This window comes from Buceros rhinoceros, unplaced genomic scaffold (genome assembly GCF_000710305.1).
Source record: "Buceros rhinoceros silvestris isolate BGI_N320 unplaced genomic scaffold, ASM71030v1 scaffold5068, whole genome shotgun sequence".
NCBI classification, from domain to species: Eukaryota; Metazoa; Chordata; class Aves; order Bucerotiformes; family Bucerotidae; genus Buceros; species Buceros rhinoceros.
In genome coordinates, this window is record NW_010427310.1 from 1,739 (window position 1) to 25,888 (window position 24,150).

The 24,150-nt window shown below is 41.8% G+C and overlaps 1 protein-coding gene across 3 annotated transcripts in view; it reads right to left on the reverse strand.

The window, feature by feature from the left end:
- Positions 1 to 2,393: 2,393 nt before the first annotated feature.
- The window catches only part of SPATS2L (spermatogenesis associated, serine-rich 2-like), a 30,915-nt gene continuing 9,158 nt past the window's right edge, over positions 2,394 to 24,150 (reverse strand). The window contains exons 2-13 of one of the 3 annotated variants that reach the window (XM_010141832.1): positions 23,785 to 23,893; positions 22,241 to 22,290; positions 21,026 to 21,247; positions 20,885 to 20,899; positions 20,167 to 20,179; positions 19,687 to 19,887; positions 19,106 to 19,241; positions 9,182 to 9,240; positions 7,189 to 7,298; positions 6,560 to 6,662; positions 4,540 to 4,742; positions 2,394 to 3,360 (exon numbers count right to left, since the gene is read on the reverse strand). In XM_010141832.1, coding sequence (XP_010140134.1) covers positions 2,962 to 3,360; positions 4,540 to 4,742; positions 6,560 to 6,662; positions 7,189 to 7,298; positions 9,182 to 9,240; positions 19,106 to 19,241; positions 19,687 to 19,887; positions 20,167 to 20,179; positions 20,885 to 20,899; positions 21,026 to 21,247; positions 22,241 to 22,290; positions 23,785 to 23,893 — 1,620 coding nt within the window. In that variant the 3' untranslated portion in view covers positions 2,394 to 2,961. Of the gene's footprint in view, positions 3,361 to 4,539; positions 4,743 to 6,559; positions 6,663 to 7,188; positions 7,299 to 9,181; positions 9,241 to 19,105; positions 19,242 to 19,686; positions 19,888 to 20,166; positions 20,180 to 20,880; positions 20,900 to 21,006; positions 21,248 to 22,240; positions 22,291 to 23,784; positions 23,894 to 24,150 lie in introns of all 3 variants that reach the window. The other 2 variants (XM_010141833.1, XM_010141834.1) reach the window with 2 other exon arrangements.

Sequence of the window (24,150 nt, forward strand, 5' to 3'; positions counted from 1 at the left end):
CCCTAACGTGGGGTGGTCCGCTGCCGGGGCAGCTTGTGCTGCCCTAGCATTCTGTGTTGCACCACTGCGGGGTGTTTCCTGCAGCTGCAGGGACCCTCACAGGGCTGAGTTACAGCTGGCTTGCCCATGTCCTTCTGCAGGTTCTTTAAAACCTGAACTTCTGTGCAGCAGAGTGGTGTTAACAGAGGTACTCTGGTTTGAAGATAGATAAAAGAAACCTCCTTCTCCCAGAGCAGGACAGAGGAGACCTTGCACCAATTTCGAGTAAATGACACTGAAGTGAAGAGCTGCTGTATGTTTCTATCAGCAGACAAAGATATTATTTTAAAAAGTCCTTTTAGTTGTTTAAATCCGTGAAGGAAACCTGGCTTTGTTTTGTGCCCTTGCCTTCTTACAGCTGGTGCTGGGGTTTTTGCTGGTTTGGCTGCTACTTTTGCTTTTCCAGCACAGTTAAAACAAACAAAAAAAAAAGAGTTCTGTTGAAGATGGGCCCAAGAGCATTCCATTACTTACAGGTATCGCGAGCAGTAAAATGCTCCTAGAAAGCAGCAGACACAATTTCAACCTTACAGAGACACGAGAAGATGAAGAGATACTGTTCTGACACAACCACACCTCAGAGCACCGCCACGTCCGATCATTAAAATGTGTACTGCAATTCTGAACCACACTGGGTGTGCCGCGACTGCAGCGTTCCCATAACCAAACATCCACACTTGCATCTCTTGAAGAAAGGGTTTGCATTACAGTCTGAAGAGAAACACTGTGTTTCACCTGTTAGTCCTGCGTCTGTCACACACTGAGCCTCCAGTACGTCAAAATTAGCTGGTACTGAAGAGTACGAGGTGGTCCTGTTGTGCTGTCTTACAGGCTTGATTTATTTGCAGAAGCCTGCTTGTGAGAAGCTGACTTATGGAATAAAGTAACTTCAATAATCCTGTCAAGTAGAGAAGCTACAAGGAAGGAGTAAAAGTTGTTATAACAAGTCAGATTTTCTTTTTAGGAGGGGTTACAAGAAGATATATCAATATATTTCACAAATTATTAGTAAGGACACAGTGTAATAAGATTCCTATGTAATATCTGCAAGGAATTTGTAATTAACATCTCCTACAGTGAGGTTATAGCAGGTAACTTTTGAGGAGGTCCCCATCTGATGGGTGTGCACAACACAGATCCTGGAATTCCAGTTCCATGTACCCAAACCATTGAGGTCAAAAGCATGACAGGGAGTTAATTAAGATAGAACCAGTGTTGGCAATGCTAAGAAAGCCAGGGTCTACTTACACGTTTAGTTCTTTCACTCCTCTCTCAGATGAGGATAAGTAATTTGCCTTTCAGAATCAGGTTTTAACAATATTCATTGAAAACTGTACACAGATATTAGGAGATATAAAAATAATCAAAATCACCTGTAATGAACACAACTCACTCCACCCTTGGAGTTTGTTTTTCAATGGCCCCAGAGGACAAGTAAACCAGTCAGTACTAGGGCAGGGTGCCTAGTACTGAAATCCTGCAGAGGCAACTGGTAAAAAGCAACAGCAAACAGTAACCGAGGAATAAACTTCTAAAGATACCTGAATGCCCTGCTCTGACTGACCTCAGTGGGCAGTGAGTCTTACCGACCTTTTACACCTTTCTGATTCTGACACTTAGGCCACTTAAGCCACTGTTTCGATTCATGCCATGTCTGGATTCTGACACCTTACCATGTTAAATAACAACTTACAGTAACAGTGTGTCTGGGATGGAGGTGACTCTCAAGGGAAGATTCTGTCCCGTGCACTTGTGGTGCTAGAATCTAGCTAAAAGAGAAAGCCTGGTCCAGTCCAAACTCCACTGAAAGCCTCCCGCTGATACCAGCTAAATGAAGCAAATACAATTTGAATAAGACCACAAAGGTTAGGCACTGCAATGCAGCAAACACCAGAGTATTTTAGAAAGAAGATTTTAATTTTTGGAAGAAACAGGTTTTCTGAAATACAGAATCAGAACATTAAGACTAAGATTTTTATTTTAATAGAAAACTCAGAAGGATGCAGTATCTGCTCAGATATGTACCTCCACATTGCGCTGCGTGTTGCTGTAACAAATTTCTTAGTCATAGCTCTCGGTATGGACAGATGGTTCCTACAGCAAAAATATAGAAAAATAATTTGGATTCAAGTCTAGAACACCCGCGACTTTTCATATGCAAAAAATAAATCCAACTAGTCATAGAAAAGTGGCTGATAAGGAGGAGAATAGGGCTGTGTGTCTGAAGAGCCACAACTACATGGATTCCGAACTGCAGAAACGAGCATTCTTCCTCAGCCTCATAAAAATAGTTTGTCAATGAAAAAATACCAGTATGTAATACATTTAATACAATTTATACAAGATCTCAGATTATGGAATAATAAGCTAAAATCAAATGTACTGCTTTTTCAAATGGTCTTGTATATAGTGATACTCTCAGTGTATACAGTGTGCATGCAGGTACCTGTACACACACACAGAAAGAAAGAGGCGCAGAGAGATTTGCTGAAGAATTCTACAGGATTATCTGATTTCATTGCAGATCACAGCATACAGAGTTCCTGGGGTCCTTCTAACACAGGCTGCTCTAAAAACCAATAATGCTGACTGGAATCACCACATATCTACAACAGGATTTTGCTCTTACGAATTTAATTATCAATTTATTTTTCCAATCTAGATTTCTTTTTCCTAAGAAGTAAATGCTGCTTTGGTTAAAGATTCTGAACTGTCATGACAAATTCCCTGTGAACATCTTGAGCAAAGCCTTGAAAGTATGAATTAATTTTGATAATTAGCCAGTAATAAAGATACGAACAAGTTTTAAGCAGCAACAGATTTAAAATGACTATGTTGTGACTTATTTTCTCCAACAAGCATCTTGAGCAAGAAACTGAAATGAAGAGATTAGATTTCTCTGCTTGCCATCACTGTGACATTTTAAGCCACCAAAGTCACAGCTGGCACTGAGAGAACAGTGGCATCGGCAGAGACCTCCATCCTTGCAGGGCATAGATTGCATTGCGACACTCGGCCAACACTGCCGTGGAAAGGCCTGTGATCTGCAGTGTCCGGTGTGTGATGCTTCCGTCGGGTCTTTTCTGAATGGGTCGGATTCTCTGTGGTCCTTGCAGTTGAGGACTGCTCTTGATTTTTCACAGCTCCTTTATTTTTAGATCTGAAGCTGCTGTGCTGCTGTCTTCGGTGTTCAGACCTGGAACCACTCTTTGTAGTATTTTGATCTGCCTCATTACAGGCACCTTGTGACTTAAGGGATCCATTGAGCCGGATGTTTTGGTGCTGTGGGTTGAATCTCCGTCTCTGGCTAGAAGGCCCATTCTACCCAGAAAGATATTGAATAACTGTTAGGTTATCATAACCCTTCCAACAGAATAAGAAATACAGCAATCAGAATCGACAAAAGCTGCAGAGCAAGATATTCAGTGTCACTAGGAGAGGAAAAAGACTACATGGATTGATTGTTTCTGGAGCTCTCTGTTTATATTGCTTAAAAACTGAACTGTGAGTAACATGCTGCACCTGAATAGCCTGAAAATACAGGTGGCAGGTTCACCACTGATGCCAAATTAAGACCTGCCATGACTCAAGAGAGTACAGAAAGGGGGAGGAAATACTAGACATCTCAACAGTAGCACTTCAGAAGCACTGAAGAACCTGATACTGACTGATGTTTTCCAAAAATCACTAAAATACCTTTCCTAGTAAAGTACTAAACTAACGTGAATCCTGCAGGATTGCAGGAAGAACAGAAATTCACATGTAAATTAAAGTCAAGTTAAGAGTCCCCATGGTGGGAGAGATGCCCATTGTGATCCCTCACTCAGAGGAGCCTTTGATCCTTAGTGGGAAGAGGCTGAATTGCTTTGTTGGTGTGACTGCCAGGGCAGCTGATTCCATATGTGCACTGACAGTACATAATGCTCCTACATTTCCCTTCAGATTCCTACTTAAGCCCAAATCTGGGACAAAGTTCAGACCAACTTCAGTGACAGATTTTCCTAAGCACAGGAGGTCAAGGACATTCTAAGGTGCTGATACAATGAATCGCTACCAACGACAGCCCAACACTATAAGCTGTATTATACAGCTTCTGAAATGCCGTGCTTTTAGACCTGGCAGGATTACACTTTCATAGTTTGTCTAATAATCGTGCTTCAGCAGCATATCAGCTGATCATTTGTCACGGAGAAGGAATAAATGTTTCTCCACCGTAGCATTTAGGGCAATTAGCTGTTATGGAGTGCTTTTCTTCTTCAGTCCATTAATTCCACTAGTCACTTCGGAACACCAGACAGTGCTCTCTGCTGTCACAGCATTTCTGGGATTTCCACCTTCTGTGTTTACACTGCCTTGGAAATGAAGCTGGAAAATATATACTTGCATATTTTCAAAATTTATTAAGTAACTAGACTGCAAAACAGCGTTTGATTTTGTATTAACAGTTATTTTTCTTAAATTTTAAAAATAATTAAGTTTAGTTCATAATTGCTTTCTTACCTGCTTATTTGACTGGGTTCCTTGGGAAGAAGATTCTGTATGATTGGAAGGAAGATGACCTTGCGCTTTATCAGAGTTCTTGGCATTACTAGAGGACTTCCGTGTGTGTGTATTTTGCTTGCCAGTTGTTGCATGTGAGGTCATTGAAGACAGCACTGAACTACACGGTGTTCTTGAGGAATAGTTGTTCTTTGGGTGAGAAACTATAAAAAAAGTGTTCTGTGTTATCAGTTAAATGATCAACATTGAAACATAAAGCTGTCTTCTTACCTGCTCACAGTTCATTTTGGTAGCGTCATCCCAGGCCTACTTTAAAAATGTATTTTCAACAAAAGATGTACAAAGTTGCCCAGCACCACGAGTTCCGGATATACGTCAGTCCAATTACTTCTGTTTCTTCCCAACCTTCACGGTTAGCGTATGCTGCCTACTCTCTGCTCCACCTAGAACATACCTCCCTCTGCACAGTCTCTGTGGGTTTGGTTATTGCTTTTGTTCAAGCCCTCAACAGTGGCTGTTCTGAGCTACAGGCCTGGTACAATCTCTACCTGAGGGGTATTTGCAGCCCTCAGCAGGGAATGGGCCTGCTTGTGAGCTGCTCCAAACAGAAACACCTTTTGCACCGAAGAGCTCTTATCACAGACACGCCAACAGCTTGAGCTGTTCACCTAAGGTTACTGAGGGCAGAGCAGAGTTGAGGCCCTCCAATGGCCACTGTACGACCAGGTGTTTGTAAGCTGGCACCGCTTCCCTGCTGATAGCTGCTCTTTTGACTTCAATGACCTCCTCTCAACAGCTCTGTACCAAGCTCTCCTTAAGGAACGCTTCAGTGAAATGAGGAGTAAATAATTAACTTGAGAATTCACTGCAGATCAAGTTACTTAGAGAGTAATTCAGTGCATTTAGAAAAGCCAGTTTGCAGTTGTACTCTCAGCAGCTGCAGTTGTATTAGTCAGGATAATCTTTACAGAATTTTCAATCTCTTAAGCTTCAGGATATGAGAGACGCTCTATGAGGTGACGGTGAACAATTAGATACATTACTGGGAATCTTGTACCTTCCTTTGAAACATGCTGGGTTGGCTTCAGTGAGGGACAGGACATGGGGTTAGACAGATCTTCAAAGTTTCTGCAAAAGCAATGCTTAGGTCTAATGAATTAATCTGGTTACACCTCACAGGAGTCCATTCTTTAGCTGCGCAGTCAGAAAATCACACTGGCAGATGGGGTGGTATTTTTTCTTATGTCTATTTCTAGTAACTCCTTGAAAATGTTCATTATTTTTCTTCCTGAAGTTGTTTTCCTTCCACCAGGGTGCATTAGTTCAGTATTGCATTAATAGTTTTTCCCCAAGTGATGGTACTGATGAGACAGCATAACACCTGGGGCAAAGCACTACAGCATTTACCTTTTTGGAGGGGAAAAAAGGCAAGACAAAGCTGAGGAATAGGCTGTTTTGTATTTCACAAGGACATGATGCTTGGAGCAGAATGTGAACCTGAATTTCTGAGCACAAGGGCAGATGATTTGGAAATAGGAACATTTGGGATTACCCTTAGCTCCTGAAAAGCCCAGCAAATACTGTTATGAAGTTGGAGAGTTACTTCCTAGCAGGAGAGCTGAATTGGTCTCATAACATTAGGCTCATATGCAGAAAAGCTTCCGATTTACCAGCTATTCATAGATCACTGAATTTGAGTGTTCCCCAGGGCTGACTTTAATTTCCACTTGAAAATTCTGTTGAGATGGAAAACTCCAACTGTTCTGAGTTATACCCGGAAATCTCTGACAAAGAGGCCACTGTACAGACGCTGACGGACTGTGCAGCCACACGTACAGCCAGTCTAATGTGCTTCACACTGTACAGTTGACTTGAGCACATGCAGCATGTCTACTGCATCCCAACAGACCACTCGTGGCAGGGTGCTGTACACACACGGGTGGTACACATGGCACTTTTTCTGCCAGCATTTCCTGAACAGGTACATGAACAATATGTGTGAGAAATCACCAGCACTTACTTTCTCCACAGAGCTGAATTTGGGTCTTCAGCTGTTCTGTATCACAGGAAAATCGGGCAGACCTGCCCAGCTCTTCATCATATTTCCGTTCACTCACAAAGTGCTGCAACAATACAGACAAGATAACCCCAATTTGCGTTTTGAGCAAAAGACTGTATGTGTGGTACAGAAACCAATTTATCCTAAGTTCACTTCAAAGCTCAGCAGACTCTTCACTGTGCCCTGTACACTGAATCTCTGCCCAGAACCAAGTGTTTTCCCATCCTTACCAAATTACACGGCTCGTAGCCCAGCAATGGGTGGGTCACTTGTGCACTTGCAAAGTGGATGGATTTCAAGTGTTTGACCACTGAACCTGAAGCTATCAGTTACTTGTTAACTGAGTCTGATAACTGATACACAAACAGCAAAACTCCCCACTGCCACACTGATGAGGGAACAGCTCACACTGACAGCGTCCACACGCTGCTCAGAGGTGCTATGATGCTTTAGAAGGTGCACCTTCCCGGTGGAAAGCTTGTTACCCTTTGGCCCATGGCAGGAATGAACAGCTTGGGCTGTTAACATGACAGCTTTTGCCTGGCATTTATGCAAACAGCTAAATACCCAAACAGAAGTAAATGTCTGACCTTAATTTCAGCCCTGAGTTCTGCCAGTTGTGCTTCAGCCATCTGACTGGCCAGGTCTGTCAGTCTCTTCAACTCCTCCGCTTTCTTCTGCCGAGCAGTCAGGATTTCCACTGCCAAATAGCAACAGTCAGTAATTAATGCTTGGAAGGGAAATTGCTCTGTAGTTCATTACTCTTCAGGCATTTACAGTGTATATCACATGACCCCTGACCTCAGCTGGACTTCCAGTACGCTGCTTGCACTGACCAAGTCAATCAGCGTATTTAACTGAACTGCCTGATACTGAAGAAGACCTGGAAACAGGGCAGCTGTTAGAAAATCGAAGTTAAGCCAAACCTTCAATGTTTACACAAACAGAGCAGACGCGTGTTTTTTTGAGTTTTCCAGCGCTTTAAGTACAAAATCAGGAAGCCAAATCTCCATTTTTAAAAAACACCTGAAGTTATCGTGTTTGGAAGTTTTCCCAGTATTGACAGTAAGAGGAAGATTACCCACTGTTAAACAGTCCTACAGTTCAGCTAAGAGATGTGAAAATAAATAGTAAATTTTTGTTAGCAGGTTACAATCGTGTAACAACGTTCTGCCTAGAACTCTGAAGGCACTTTACAAGCCTACAACAGCCCTGAGAGACAGTAGAAACTACCCTGTTAAAGACAGGCACAAGAGCCATGCAGCATCACACGCAGAGCTGGTATTAAAGCAGGGAAATAGTCTGCCATGTGTGAATGCAGCATGTTGTGTGCCCTTGGATAACAGTTAGGTTTTTCTGCAAAAATGACTACTATAACTGGCCAAGATTAACAAAGGAGCCCTATGGTACCATCAGCCCTGGACAGTGGATTTCCAAAATGCGTTTATGGTGTTAAGGCTTAGAGCCACATCTGCTGCTATCAGTGGGAATTTCCCCACTGGTTTTCCTGGGAGTGAGCCCATACTCTGCAGCAGATTATGGCAACCTGGTCCCTGCACGTAACTGAAAAAATGCTGTTCCCACCCCCAACCCCATCCCACATAACACAGAACTCCTAATTCCCACCTATTTCATGTTACTACTAGAAAAGCTAGCACACAAAGTTCCAAACACAAACTAGTACCGTCCTTTGCTGTAACAACTCATACCTTTTACACAGATGCATTTGGGAACTGCGAGTTCTAAATGTGAATGAAATATTCCATGTTGCAGGTATTTGTGACCCTCCTCAAATTCCCAAATCAGTAACAGGACTGTATGCACACACAGCAGTGATGTTTTCACCTGCCAGGCAAAGCATCGTTCTAGCAACGCTTCGCTTAGTGCGCTCTACTTAAACACATCACCTGGATTACCAGGCCATGAATACCAGATCGCAAAAGGACTCTAAGACAGATATTGTGGTATCCTAACACATGGCTCATCATGCTTGTTTTCTCCCCAAACACTTTATCCACGCAAAAACTGCAGACAACATGAAACCAGATCAACTTCCACTGATTATCAAGAAAACAGATTCCAGTAAACATCTGGGGTTTGATTTTTGTATTGTTCTAACTCATATGCTTGATGCTATGCAAGCCTATGCAAAACCTCTTCCCCAATAATGTCCAGTATCCCAACTCCTATGTAATATAAGCAAACAGTGATTATGAAATGGAATCAAAGTGACTGACAAACCATAGAAATAAGAAAAAAAAAGTGGTCAAAAAGCTCTGGTGAAGTAAACAGAAGGAATGAAGAATTTAAATCTAATTTCTTATGAACTTTTGGTTTACCTTAGTTTTGTAATATTGAAGTTGTGATGTGCGATCATTATGGATAGAAACTACACAAACTATCCCAAAACATCCAAGGTTTATTTGCTCGTATACATGTAAAATGAACGATGCTGGGATGCCACTAATAAAATTTACATATTGTGTCACTTCCTGCCAAACAAATCAAATGTTTCCATGGCTTTTCCAAAAGTTCCCTGTGGTTTTTTTTTTTGTTTGGTTTTTTTTTTTTTTTTTTACTTACTGGCTTCTTCTTTAACTTTATCAATTTCTGCCATTAATGACACTTCTTTGTCTACGATGCTAAAAAAGGAAAAAAAGAAAGAAAAAAAACACAAATTAATCCGTGCTGGAACTCCACTGGTATCAAAAGACATAACTGTGCAAAGACTTCAGACCCTACTTGTGGGAAGTCTTGAAATTAGTAAGACTTAAAAAATGGAAGCCGAAGAAACAGCCAGGCAAATTGCTTGCAAAAAATGAGTGATAATCAATGTATGCTGATTGACACAAACAACTCACTGGCCTGCCCACAGGTCTGCAGAGACATGGAAGTCTCTCGGATTTCCCTCTTCAGCACTGCCTGGGCACAGCAGTCTTGAAGGGCTCAACAGTCTGTTTCCTAGTTCAGTCAAGTACACCACTGCCGCTACCCAGGGTAACACAGCTTAGCTCTCAGCACAATATTAAAGAATAAAATAGAATTAAAGCCGTGTGGAAAGAGGCCTTTCTCTTTCTTAGAGATATTCTTGCAAAGAGTAAACAGGAAAAAGGTTTGTAATGCAAACAAGCATTAATGTATCTCCGTAACAGAGGTCTGCTTCCTTGCCCCCCATCCTCTCCACACTGGGAACTCTGGTTCCCCTTTTACCTGGCCTTCCTAAAGGTCCTGTGTGCCTCCCCTTTCACAAATCTCTGGTGCACAATCCCTGACACTACTTTTAAGCTGTCAAAGTGCAAACTGATCAGGTGGGTCTACTGAGAGCAGTCAGTGGGTCTGATAAATTGTGCACATCATCAACCCAGTGACACTGTTCAGTGAAACATCCATCTCCAGTGAGTAGGACTCTGGGGTGCCACTCCATTTCCCCCTCACTAGATTATCTGTAGTCACGTTCACATTTAATAAACACCACCAATGTTCATGTTTATGTTCGCGTTAAGTGAGTAAACTCAAGCAGCTGGGGGTAAATTGCAAGAGGTAGGTCAAACACCAAGAGTAAATCCAGGCACAGGCTCAAGGGAAGAGTGGAGTTCTTAACCCTTTCCGTAACATCATCCTGAAACATAAGCTTTTACAAATTATGAAAACAATGAGTTATACGTGAACTAGCTCCCATCAGAAGGAAGACATTATAGAAACCTCAAGAACAAAACATCTGTCTAGAATCCCCTTAGCAAGGAAAGATTGTACAGAGCTCCATGGGCAGGAATCAGAGACAGAAGACTTCCAGGAAAGGATTGACAGTTGTTAACTAGAACAGGGGAAGGTTAGGGGCAGGCAGCGTGGGGAACACAGGGCAGATACAGCTGACCCAACCAGGAATTTACCAGCTGGAATGCGTTCAAGTGCCACACAGCCTTCCTGGAAACACGCCCATAAATTACCCATGCTCATATGGGAGGTTTACAGCCAAAGTTCTGCAGAGTCCTGCCCTTGAGTTTTACCAATCAACCATACCACCCTTAGAGGAGAAGCTACTGCCTTTGCACTACTTCCCAACAACAGGGACAGACGCAGGCTGGCTGACTGACAAAGGATGCAGTAAGACAAAAAAACTGCAGCGCAACACATTTTTCTGTTTCACACATATAAACAAGACTAAAAATATTGTTTAGGCCTGCCAGGTCAGTTTAGTGTGACCTACACACCAGAGGAAGTAAAACAGCAGGGTTTTTATGGTAGAGCAGATCAGTTAAGAGAAATACATGTACAATGAAAGGACACACTTGTTCCAGTTGGCCCTCAATATTCTCCAGGCATAAGCATTAAGCTTGGACTCTGAACAGGCAGGTGATGATTCCAGCTTGCTAATCTAAACAGCCACAGCTTTTCAGAATTAATCTGTTTTCAATTAGCTTTTGTAACTACATGGTGTAATAAAATTCCTTGGCTTTTGCAGCACATAGCTGAAATGAGTCTTATCAGTTCTCACCTGTTTCTACTCTCCACAGAAAAAAAAGAGATGTTAATGGTCTTCAGTGTTTTCCCCTACATGTAAGAAGTCTGCATGTTTTCACTTTTGCTGTCTGTTACAAAAGTGCCTCCTTAAGTGGCTATGCAGGTTATATAATCATAAACTTCTGGCTGGAAAAAAGTATTAAAGCAACAACTTACAACAGCAGAGCTCATCAGAACTGCATTTTGGCCCAGTTCACTCCACAACTGTCCTCTCCCCACTCCAGCAACAGACCCTTGCTAAACTGCTTGGCTCCTAACATTTTATTTTGATGCCAAATAAAACCACTTTTAATACCAGAATGAGAACAAGGCTAGAGCAGTGCTGTATTCATCATATTTTACAGTCAAATCTCATCTGTTGCTAGACAGTTTCCTGCTCCTAATGTTTTAGTGTGGTCTCTGATGAACATTTCAGGAAAGCGTTTCGATGTTGTAGAGGCCAGGACTCTGATGACTTTGATGGAGAACAACCACCTGAGTTCTTCCCTCATAGCTACAAATTAACATTGGGGAAAACTACAGAGTAACACAACAGAAAAAGCATTTGGTATCTTTGTCAATACAAGACTAGTTAGTGCGATAAACTTGTTTTTCATAATTGACAGATCTTCACAGCGTTGCCCTTCCCTGAAGACAATGCAGCTGTACTAACACACCAGCTGAGGACGTGGACTTGCTCTCAACAAGGGATAGGAACATACTAGTTCTCATCTGGGAGTGCACAGCCACATTTTTCAGATTTGACATCATGAACTACCATATTTCCAGGAACAACAGGGGAGGTTAATGGTTCTTTAGAAATATCACAGGCCAACCAGCACTGGGAAATGCTACATCTCTTCTTAGTTTGCACAGGGGTCAATTATTAAGGAAACGGAGCAGAAATCAATTTGATTCCTTTCTAGTCACATAGAGCACTTCAGTGCAAAACTGACCAACTCCTTAATGAAGACCTTGACAAAGTTATAAACAAACAAAAGTAATAGAGAGGAAGCTGAAAAACTGGACTAAAAAAAGGACAAATACAAGAAGAATACTAAATGCTAACACATACAAAAGGAAAAAGATGAGAACACTATGGAAAAATCAGTGGATAAAATCTCATCTCTTGCTCTGGCTGAGATCCCACTGTTTTCACATGAAGCTCAGGGAACCACTGAAGCTGAATAGCTTCTGAACTCTTAACTGGTTTTAATGTGTTTTCTGCAATAATGCCCGACTCAGTCTCAATAGGATGACTATGATCAGATCTCAGCACTAGCAGTATCGAGAGCTGATCAAAGCTCAGCTTGGCAACACCTTCTGTGAACGTATTTCAATGCTCCTTATGGTGTACATGATCACAAGATGCTGTTTCAAGCTGGTACACTCCAGTGCACAGCCCGCAGCCACTGGTGTGCTGTGGAGAGCTGGATACTGAGTGCTGTAAGAACATTCCACACACTTGCATTATCACCAGGTTTGAGCTCTAGCAGAGCAAAGAACAGAATGCATTTCTGATACAAAGGCACCTCAGGGAAAATGTTCTGCTAATTCCTTCTCTCTAGTTAGGCTGTTTCTCTTGGGTCTTCTACAGAACCAGGATTAAAATCATAAACATGCTTCTTTAGCTGAGGTTCTGGACAGACCATACCCTTGTCTATTTTTTCTCATTACTCCCAGAACTACCATGCTATCAGGCTTCAGCCATCCCTTTCCTTCCCTCCAACATCAGCACTTGGGCATGTTCCACAGACCACTTATTCCTCTCACTCACTTTGTCTGGATCAGGACCTGGATACCAAACTCTAGCTATCTGCATCGTATCACTGTTCACTGCAGATGAGTATCTGTAGTTTGGAACACAGCATTCAGCACCGCTGGATTTTAATAACCAGATGAATTGTTGAGATGGGGTTTAGGTAGGAGACAATTTTAATGAGGGAACACAGCAAGGCAAAGGCTTGAAGTGGAAGACATGCAAATGGGGCCAGGACACAGCCAGTGCTTGTACCACAGAGATGCACATGCAGCAGGAGAGAGAGCAGCTCTCTAGGAGTTATTTTGCTGATCCTGAATGCAAGAGCGTAAGTGTCCTACTCCCGGTCAAATAGACAGGGCTTGTGCCTTGTACTTCTGCAGGCTGGCAGAATTCACACTAGTATATGATGGCAAGAGCTGCAAACACCAAACTGCAGTAAGTTGCTGGCACAGCAATGACAGGGTAAATTATGCTGACAGCTGCCTCATTTCACAGTCCCATACTCAGAACAAATTCTGAATTTGTTCTGACATTAATGGAAACAAATTAATCTTCCTCTAGTTTACTGCATGAAATTCAGTGCTTGCACAGTAAAAAAAGAAGAGATATTTTCAGTCAGCTGCAATACCTCAAAATCCCACTAAAATGCCTCTTCAGAAAAGCTGCTTCAGATTGCCAGGCTGGCTGATTTATAGCTTTGCTGATGAAAATCACAAAGGTTCCAGATGACCAGAATCTTCTCTTTCCTTCTTCCTCTCCTAGGCATTACGATAAACTTACTGTGCCTAAAGAGATGGGGAGATAAAAAGCCCAAGCGGACATGGAGGCAAACATGCTGACACAACTCACAAAGTTAAGCCACAGCTGCACAGCACGGAGGTTACTGTTAAGAGTGGAATTCAAATTAGTCCTTTCAAAGCCCGGTTAAAGCCCCCAGAATACCCATTTTCTCCTTGAGGTGTTTAATAAGCTTTACTCTTCCCTGAAGCAGCTTTGTGCATAGCGTGGGAATAAATGTTGTTCTGGAGGCTGAGGAAGACACTGTCAGCTGTAGCGTTCTGAGCCACTGCAGCAGGGCTCTTCATCTGGAAGACGGAAAGAGCTCTTTTTTTCATAAGCAATCTCTGGGGTCTAGCTCAGCAGCTGAGCCACTCCAGGTACAACTGGAGTCCTTTTTTTCATGAGGAAGGGAGTAGTTGTGGGAGAGTGCTGGAGTTTGACAGCTTAGGCTTCAAAAAACACAACATCCCATTCTCCAGCAACTGTGCTGTCAGAGGGCTTTGGAACAGACCCCACTAGCTCCTTAAAGTTGTACAGGAAAATTCATGGGACAATCCTGGTAGGAGCAGGGTTGGTCTTTAAGTATTACGCCTCATTTCCTGTACATGTTTCCTTTCTAGCATAAAGGTATTTGACCTCCAGGTGGAGGGAAAAGACAACTGACAAGGACCTCTAAGCCAACTGTGTACTTCAAAAAAGAATCCCCCACCCCAATCCAAAAACCAGAGCTGTCTCTGTCAAACTTACAGCGTGATGTGATGAGAATATAAACATAAAGTTCAACCACCTGTAACGAGTGATGACAAGGTTTAGAGGATTATGGAACAGCCACAAGATTTTGTAATTGGAGAAATGATACTTCAAGCCTTCTTTATATTACCAAACCTGTAGGAAAAGCTGTGATTACATTACATACTTATTATATTCTAAAAGTATATTCTTCCAATATTAGTTCAATAGTATTTAAATGTTCATGGCGCTTGAAGGCTGTTGTTTGATGAGTGTATTATGCACGTGCACCATGTTTAAGCAGCAAATCAATTACATGAATCTTCATTCGGACCACAGATACAGTCTGACAATAAGCAGATCAACAAAAGACAGAATAAACTAGTTTCACTGAAATCCTTCCTTCTGCAGTGTCCCAGCTGGTACAAGTGAAAATGCCCAAAGGCTTTTAGTTATTCCAGATTATTTTATGTTATTCTTTAGCTACCTTCACTAATACTGCTCTCTTTCACATCCAGCCAGCACAGTGGGGTCTACTAAAGCCATCACAATTAAAGGTCTATTTGCATTTTTCTTTTAAGATCTCTCTGCGAACAATTAGAAATTTACTGCCTGATCATAAAAACTTGTTTAAGTTGAAAACTGACATGGAAAATCTTTTCCTGAAAGAGGACTTCTAAAGTTTATTGATCTAGAAATGAAGGCATCACCTCAGGATTTGCCAGTTTTGACAACTGTATGAGCTGTACCATGGCTTGGCAGCATCCTGCGCATTCTTACATAAATTTGTTTAGCTCTTTTGCCTAAAACCTGGAGTTTGAGATGATTATTCCCTATGTGTTTAGTAAGTTAGCTTGCTCCCTAGTCTGACAACAATCAGATCAGAAAGGATATATACACTTTTCATCCTTAATGACACGCACTAAAGCAACAGTCTACCTGCATGGCCCCATGTGCTTGTGTTTGAGGATGACAAACACACCTATAAACGACTGGGAGGAAAGCGAGGAGATGCAAGGCCAGAAACTATGAACAACAGGCTAACAGACAGTGTAATCCATCTCTGGATTTCACCTCTTCGATCTGTCTTCACCAGCTTAGTGAAACATACAGGGATGAAGCAAGTGTCTGTAGAAGACAATGGGGCAAGAAGGGACAGTATGTATCTCACTGAAACCCAACCCACTCAATTTCATGAGCTCTGTCTGCTCTCTCCATCAGTGAGTAATCCCAAACTGCTCTCAACTCTCTCCCTTTGGGAGAACTGCTGGAGGTCACACAAAGAGAGAAAGCACAAGCCCCTCTCCTGGTGCTACAGCTCTGCAGGTAAGCAGCCAGCCTGAGGCCAGAGCTGCGGGACCAGGTCCTCCAGACAGGAGGGGCAGGGCCCAGGGCCTCAGTGAAAGCATTGGGCTTTGGAGATATCTGAAAACCCATCTGGGCCCGAGGACCCAAAATGCTTGGGAGACTTTTTGCATTCTCTGCACTGCCAAGGTTACAGACTAGGTGTGTGACTGATGGGCAAACAAGCATTGAAAGAAACTGCATGAGGATGTGGAAGTCTATACTTTAGAGGCACAAGGACTAGCAGAGGTGAGCTGGCAGACGCACAGCTCACGAGGACTGCCTGGAAATGCTGAGAGAAACAGCACGGGAAGTCTGCTCAGCGTAAAGCAACAGCAGTCCTGGCCTTTGCAGTCATCTGCCCATACTCTAAACCTCCACACTGCTAACACAGACAGGCAGCTCTTCATCCGGTGCCACTGATTCTGGGCTACAGGCAACTGAAAACCATCATCTTTACAGTTTGCCCGCCAGAACTGGGTTCACTCACTGCTCTGCAACTGGGAGCACTGGCAGCATTGTTCATGACCCAGCACCCAGCTTGTACACAAACAAAACTACATTCTCTGAAATGAAATTTTCCCATTCAACCAGTCCTCTGCTTTCATTTTACTCAGAAAAAAAGAGAAAACCTGCTGTACCTTCCCCAAACATACAGTACATGTTTTCTAGTGGTTTCCTGAATGTATTTTGATGTATTTTTTAAAATTGTTGGTATTGCCAAACTACAGTTTTCCAGCATTATGTCATTTTTTTTTAACCAGTCTATGGTGGAGCTTTCAAGTGCTTTTTGTTCAGTCAGAAAATCTTCAACTTGGTTGGTTTTCATGGTCTTTATAAAGCATTGGACATTCCAATGTGTTGGAGATGCAAAGTAGAGGAAGCTTGACTGTCTTTGGTCCTATTCTGCATGCAGGGTAATTAAACTTGGCCCTCACTGTTTTCTACAGATGGTTTTCCATTCGTGGTTGGGAGAAGACTGTATGGGCCAGGAGCAGATGTTTCCTTTTAGTTCTCCATATGACTGTGTGGATGCTCAATATGTGAAAATGGTTTTCTGGCAAGAGGTGTAATGGGGAACTGTGGCCCTTTTGTGCTCTACACACTTCACTCAGATTTCCTGGGGCTCTCTTTTTATCCCCGAGATTGTTATTCAGTCTCTTGGTGGGAAAGTGAGAACACAATTAGAGCATACAGGTTTTAACCTTGGCAACGCACATCTCGAGCACTCTCTGGTGAAACGGGAGTTCATCTGGCTCTTCTGACCTTCCCCTGCTACTTCAGTACTACCTTATACTCTCTTTCACTTGCTCTACACTACTGAGAGACATGGCTATGCTCTGACATGTTTTACATCCAAGCATAAGTGGAGCACCTTATGTTTTCATTCACACAAAGGTATTCCTGAAAACCATACACCAAAACTGGAGTGTTTTTCAACAAACATCTTTCTGGCATTGTTTTTTGTCCCCATTAACAACTTAAAACTGGAAACAAGCATTGCCTTTCCTTTTCCAAGTGTTTACAGGTGTCACAGCACACCTGCTCCACATCACTGCTTTCTCAGATTGTGGGAGGGTGCTGTGCACTGTTTTTCCAGATAACCAAGTTTTAAACAGCAGCACCTCACTGACTGCGTGTGTTCAGGAGTAACTTCCCTTCATCAGTTAGGTTAAACTGTGAAATACTGAGCCAGAGACAAGGACTTCCATTAGCAACGACCACTCAACAGTTTCTGCTGCTAAAATGGAAAGTTCCCGTGAATCTTTCTGCAAAAGCTTTCAGGACATCTTAGACCACATGTTCTATTCATTTATCACTATAATAATGGTTTTCTATGCTATATGGATGTAGGAGTAAGATATATGATGTTACTTTTGCAATACCTCGTCCTTTCTGTGATTGGTAAAATCAAGAAAAGATTAAAGAAAAAAGGCAACTATTAAAAAGTAAAAAAATTTACTGACTCTTGAAATGCAGGTTTGATTCTCACCTTGACAGTAAATGCAAAAAGGAGGACATGGAAAGGTCTTTCATCCCATTGCCCACAGAAGAAAAAGAAAAACAAACCCAAGAGAGACCACAGAGAGTGTGTTTCAGCATGCGACTGCAAGATTAAAGTTTCTGACTTAGCTTCACTAAAACCCTGAAGTGTCAACAGCTGCGTGTAACAGGGACCAGTTACACTCGCATCTAGGTTATGGTATTGAGTCCCCTCAAGTGTTCCCTGCAGTTCTGATCACAGACAGCACCTCATCAGTTGCTGTTGTGTGTTTATCTGTTGTACATCTCAAGACCAACTTGCAAAAAGCTTTGGAATCACTATGACAAAGGAGACCAGATACAGTCTCATGCCCTTCCTTTTGGTTACTCCACAGCATTCTAGGAGCAACAGTTTAGCTGAATTGCTTGATTTGCCCTTGACAGACAAGTTGACCGTGCCACAGCAAAATCCCCATGCTGTGAAGGTGATAAATATGTGAAAGCCTGAGTACTCAATTTCCTTGTCCTCCCACTACCACCAGTGATGCTTTGTTCAACTTTGAAGCAGGGAAACTGCTATGTAAGTAACACAAATGAAATAACACAAATTAAACCATTCAGCCCAGGAATATGATGTGTTGACTGTATGAGGTCTGAAGCAGTACGCATCACTGCTTCTGGTGATTTCTACTGAAATCCAGTGAATCTACAGCAGCTAGCTGCAAGTTCCTGAAAATGAGGCAGTAAAAACAGCTCTTCCCGTCTCTGTCACAGTTTAAGCCACAAGATCATAAGAAATATCCCCAAACTGTTTTTAATTTAAGCAAAGGTATTAAGTCATGTGTTTTACTGTTTAAACCACTTTGAATGAACTAGAGGTGAGAACCGGAAATGAAGTGATGGATGGGAAAGTTAGAAGAAACTATGAGGGAAAGAAAAACAAAAAGTACGATGGGACAAGAAGCAAAGATGACAGGAAATGAAGAGACAGTAAAGGACTGGCTGCCAGAGATAAGATCAAAGACAAATTAGAGAAAGAAGAGATTTAAAGGAGGTAAAAGAGACTTCAGAAAACTCCAAACATAGGATTGTTGGAAAAGCTTTTGTTTGCTCAGATATGCTGCCACTGAACTTGATACAAAAGAATTAGGTCAAGACGGATCAATTAGGAAAAACACAAAACAGATTTTTTTTCTCAAGGATCTGTAGTCTTGTTACTCTATCTTTATGTACATATGTAAACGTACACTTATGCATCTATCATCTCCTTGCTGGGGAGGAGTTAAAGGCACCACATCTTTTTTTATTAAACCACATGCTGCAAAGAAACAGGATGTAAGCGCCCCCTCCCCACCAATGCCAGTGGCCTAATTCACTCCTCTCTTCTCAGGTGGTGCAGAGTTACCTACCAGCTGTGTAACTCTGCAAAAGCGGCTTTGATCTTCTTCACTGAGTTATCCACCTCTTCTTTGATCATCATACGGTATCTGGTTAGAGAAACAGTGCAACGTTGCAAGTCTTTTACTGACTTTTCAATGTTTGGCCCTAAAATAGAAAACAAAAATTGCACAGAAGTCAGAAAGCCAGCTTTGGCTTTTCTGAATGAGGACGCAGGAATAATTCAACAAGTTATTTGTCCAAACTAGGATGAAGTGGCTTTATCCTAATGAAATCCATAAATACAATTTTTTCTATAGCCCTTCTGTGGTGCTCTTCAGTTTTTAAATGTTTTTGCCCAAATCCATTCTGCAAATCAAATCAATGTTAAAACAGCACTGTCAATTCAAATAATTTATATTCTAAATATTTATTTTAAATCTCATTTAATATAGCATTAAATAGACCATCAATTGTTCTACTCATTTTTGTTATGCTGCACATGATTCTGCTCTCACTTTCCAATACATCTCTTCAGATATCTGCTTTCTTTTCTCTAGAGGCCTCAGCTGGCTGATCACCTCAGCACACAGCAAACAGGGATCCCACTTACCTCTTTTTTTGACTGCATCATCTGTCTTTGTTTCAGGCTGGATTGTAACACTGGATGATTTAACTGAGGAAGATTTTGACTTTGGTCTGCCTTGGTTACACTGGAGTTGAACTGATGACTGAAGAGACTCAGGCCGTTCTACTCCGTTCGTAGTCTTTGGGTTCAATTCCACAGATACTTTCTGGTGTTCTTGATCTTTGTCTGCAATAACACATTAAGATAGAAAACAGGGAGTTATAAGATTAAGAAAGATATGAAGCCCTATCATGGAGTCTGAGTGACTTTATGTTTTTTTCATTGGCATGTGTTCTACAGAACTTCTACAGAAAGCAACGACAGAATAGAAACAAACTGGTTTTGGTTATTAAACATTAATCAAAACACATCTATGTTCCAGCAGTCTAAAAAGAAAAAAACAGTAAAAAAAATGAACTCTTCCACACTGATACAAAAAAACATCTCATAACAGAGAAAGCATACTACCAATGGTAATCTTTGCCCAAACATTAGGGAACAGAATTAGAGTGTAAGTCTGCTATGGAAAGCATGAGACTTCCATGTCAATATCTACTTACCTATCTAGCTCACACACACAAAATGTTCATTGTTTAAACAGCATTTTAAAAGCACTGGTTAAATGCTCCTACCTGAAATACTCACCTTGCCTGACTACAGATATCTATCAAAAGCAGCTGCTAAGAGGGACCAAGCAGCAAACGAACCACGGTCAAAGATTAGGCTCCTGGGCTCAACTGCTTCAGAGGGATATGATAACAATGCCTGAGCCTGCTTGGCTGCCACGAGACAACTTGTTTTACTCATTCCAAGACTCCAAAGGTATTCAGGATATCATCATCATGACAGAGCGACAAGCAGCCAAAAACCAACTACAACAACTGATAGACAAGGCCAGGCCAGCTATTATTGCCACTGTGAATTTTATTAAGAAAATACACACAGAAAATTATTTGTTGTGCTAACTCATTTCTCCAATCTTCATACTCGTTTTTATGAATGAATGATAGTTTGTTCTGAAGATGCTCTTTATGCACCACTTTATTCAGCTGCTGCGGTGTGGAGTCAGGAGAAAAGGGGCTTGTCAGACATTTTGCAAGGAAACATATCATACGACGAATAATGCCCCAACATAGATCTACTTGCATGACCTTAATAGCTAGGTGCATAATTTTGTACAAACACCTCTCTCCAGCTTCTTTTTATTATATTCTACCTCATGGCAATAAAAATAACATGATCTTTACGTAAATGGATGCTTGGCTACTGCCCATTAAAAAGTTGTCTCGTTCCAGACGAACTGACCTGTGATTTCTGGACAGACCAGAGCTGACTCTACAAATCCTGACCCTTTGCTCTTAGGAGAAGCAGCTTCCAGTTTCTGCTTGGCAAAACCACTGCAAGGGGTGTCCTTAGAACATCCATTAAGACGGCAGTCATATATTCCCTGGTGCTCTTGAGATGTCTTCTCAGGTCCACCATTCTTGGGTTTAGGATCTTTACTGCCTTGGTGCTGTTTAGATTTGTTTCTTTTTTTCCTATTGTTCTAAATGGAGAAATATATCAAGAAACAGACATCACTCACTGCAACTCATATGAACTCAAAATATAATTGGTCAATTGTCTGTGCTCTTAAAATGCCATACAAGTAACATCAGTGTAATGCAATTTACAGGCCATGCTGTGCTATACAACACACCACATCTGTTCAGCTGCACATGTAAACCATTTCAAACAAAACTTGAAGCTGCAGGCTGGTTTCCCCCTTCCTTCCCCACTAAAAACTTGCACTGCAAAATGGTAACAGAGCTTCTGCTAAGATGCTGCTCAAAATGTTTGCAGTCACTTGGGACAAGCAGTTCCTCACCATCCCGGGGACATCCACACAGTAACACGGACAAAACCTTAAGGCATCACTCTGGTCAGGTAGAAAGTGACCGCAGGGACAGAAGTTGGCTGCTGCTTCTGTAGCTCTCCCAACCATAAAAAGGAGCCTCCATGACAGTGACTCATAGGGCAGTCTCTTGGTACAGCTCCGGCTTGGAGAGATATATATATAAGGACGAAGATCACATCCCAGATATATCCCTGAAGTATCTGACTTGATAGATTCACTAATGCATGACTCCTAAACAGATGAATCCTGTGCAGAAGTTATTTTTACACTGGGCAGCAAAAGCTTTAGCACTGTAAGCAGCTGCAACTACCCAGGATACAATTGCTTGTTAAAAGTGTTTCTGCACATGGGCTGTTTTGGGACTCGTTCTGTGCTTGTCCAGGGTCTGCCTGCCACACGCATGTACACACACATGCTGTCCCAGAAATTCTCTCAGAACACCAGGCTAGAGAGACAGCAGCAGATGAACAGGATTACAGATAACAACTACATTTGCTTTCAAGTATTGTGACTACAGGTGTGAATGAAGTCACCTAAGCGAGCAAAGGCAGACAAGGGACCAGCCAAAACAGAAGTACTACATCAGCTGCAGACTGCTGATAAATGGTCTGAACTCTTTGATTGTCCAGAGCAAGTTCTTACCTTCTTCTTCCCTGTCATATTCCATTCCTTTAGAACCTGAGTTGCACTGCCTAAAGAAAGGAAATATAAAACATTTCAAGAGAAGTTCAGCTACGAAAAAGAACAGTTCAAGTGTTCAAGAACAGTTTCTAGCCTCCTGGGTGGGCAGCATCTCCATTTGTTGTGGTGAATTCTCTTAGGTGGGGGGAACAAAACAGGTGCTGCCGTCCTTCTCCTTTCTAGATACCGGTTTGATGTGATTGCACTAAGTATGGTAGGTGGCTACTTGGCACTACTGCTTTTCATGGTCTTCATCCCCACAAAGTAATCAAGTGGGTGCCTAACATAAAGCACTAGCGTAAGTCCCAGAAAAATTAACAGTCAAACCTCCTGCCTGAAAAGGGAAGCACTCAGCACCCTCATATAAACAGTGGGTAAGGTACATAGCCCACCCTGACTCTAGAGCTTCTGAAAGTTTTAAAGTCTTTTGGCATTTTTATCATACACTTCCTATGTGTTATCTGTTGCATTCAGAAGACGTAAGTACATAAAAATTAAGACTTAAACGGCATTCAATGACTAATTTCATGGACTCCTGCAGGAATTCCGCATCACACAAAAAGAGGAAACTTAGGCCTGGCCGGAAAAAAAAGGTTAAAACTTATACTGAAGTATTGTTACAATTTCATATACTTGAAACTGTCTGCGAGCCCTAATGAACTGGATAGATAAATTAACAGAAAAAAGTGAGAGCAGCCTTGGTCAGACCAGTGCGAGCTGCCATGTTAGAGAAAACTCTTCTGCATCTACTTAACAGAATTATTCTGTTCTCCTGAACCCTAAAGCTTAAAATAGATGCTCAGGGTAAACATGCAGTCTGAATCATCGTCTGATCTACTATGGCAGTGTCTGCCACAATAATCCTTTTAATCGCAGGTTAGAGGTATTCTGGTTGAATTTAAGAGGATTTCTTACAGATTTCAGTGAAAGTTCAAAATACTTGCCATTACATATTTATCAGAAAAATGCTTCTTAAATACAAGTGACCTTTGATTAGAGATGGTCTCATGATGCAAAATACAAACTGAGATCCAAATTTCAAATGGCTCGAACTTTCAGTGGAGTCTTGGTTCAGCCAGTATAAATGTCAAGGCTATTTGCAAAATTCAGATTGAGGTTTGAATGTCAACGTATGCATCAAGCTCAGGGGTTTAGGGACCTGGCTATCTGCTACAGAACTATCTCAAATTCTTATTAGTTACCATATCTTCAATAGCGAATCATATTCTGATCTATTTAAAGAGCATTAACTTTCCTGTAGAATAAAGAAGGTCTGCAACAAGAATGACAGAGTCGAGCAGGACAGATAAACAGTCATGTCAAACTCATACTGTGAAGAAGCAGACAGGAGGATCAATTATAAAAAACATGAACTTTAAGTGTCACAATCATCTGAATTTTGGCAGAACAACAGAATATATTTTGAGCCTCTAGAGACAATGAACACCTCAACATGCAACTGAATCACTCATGCTTTAGTGAAAAAGGTACAATGTACTACTCACCATCCATGAAAGCTTGAACAGCCTTGTCTACATTATTATCAAACTGCTGCAACACCAGAACGATCTCATTATTGCTTTTGTTCGGAACAATTGATCGGATTGCATTGATCTGAGGGAGAAAAAAGGACAACAGTACCATATAGGTTTATCATACTCCTTGAGACAAGGTACCTCTCTACCAATGCATGTTCACACAAATGCATGTTACACACACGACGTACTCACAAGTATACAAAAGATATCTGCACGAAGCAACACTCATCCTCTCTTCACCTGGCCCGTGCAAACAACGAAAACAATTTGTTCAAGAGGCCAAATCGAAGCCTACTAGCCAGTAAGCCCAGATCCAAACCCTACCCCCTCAGT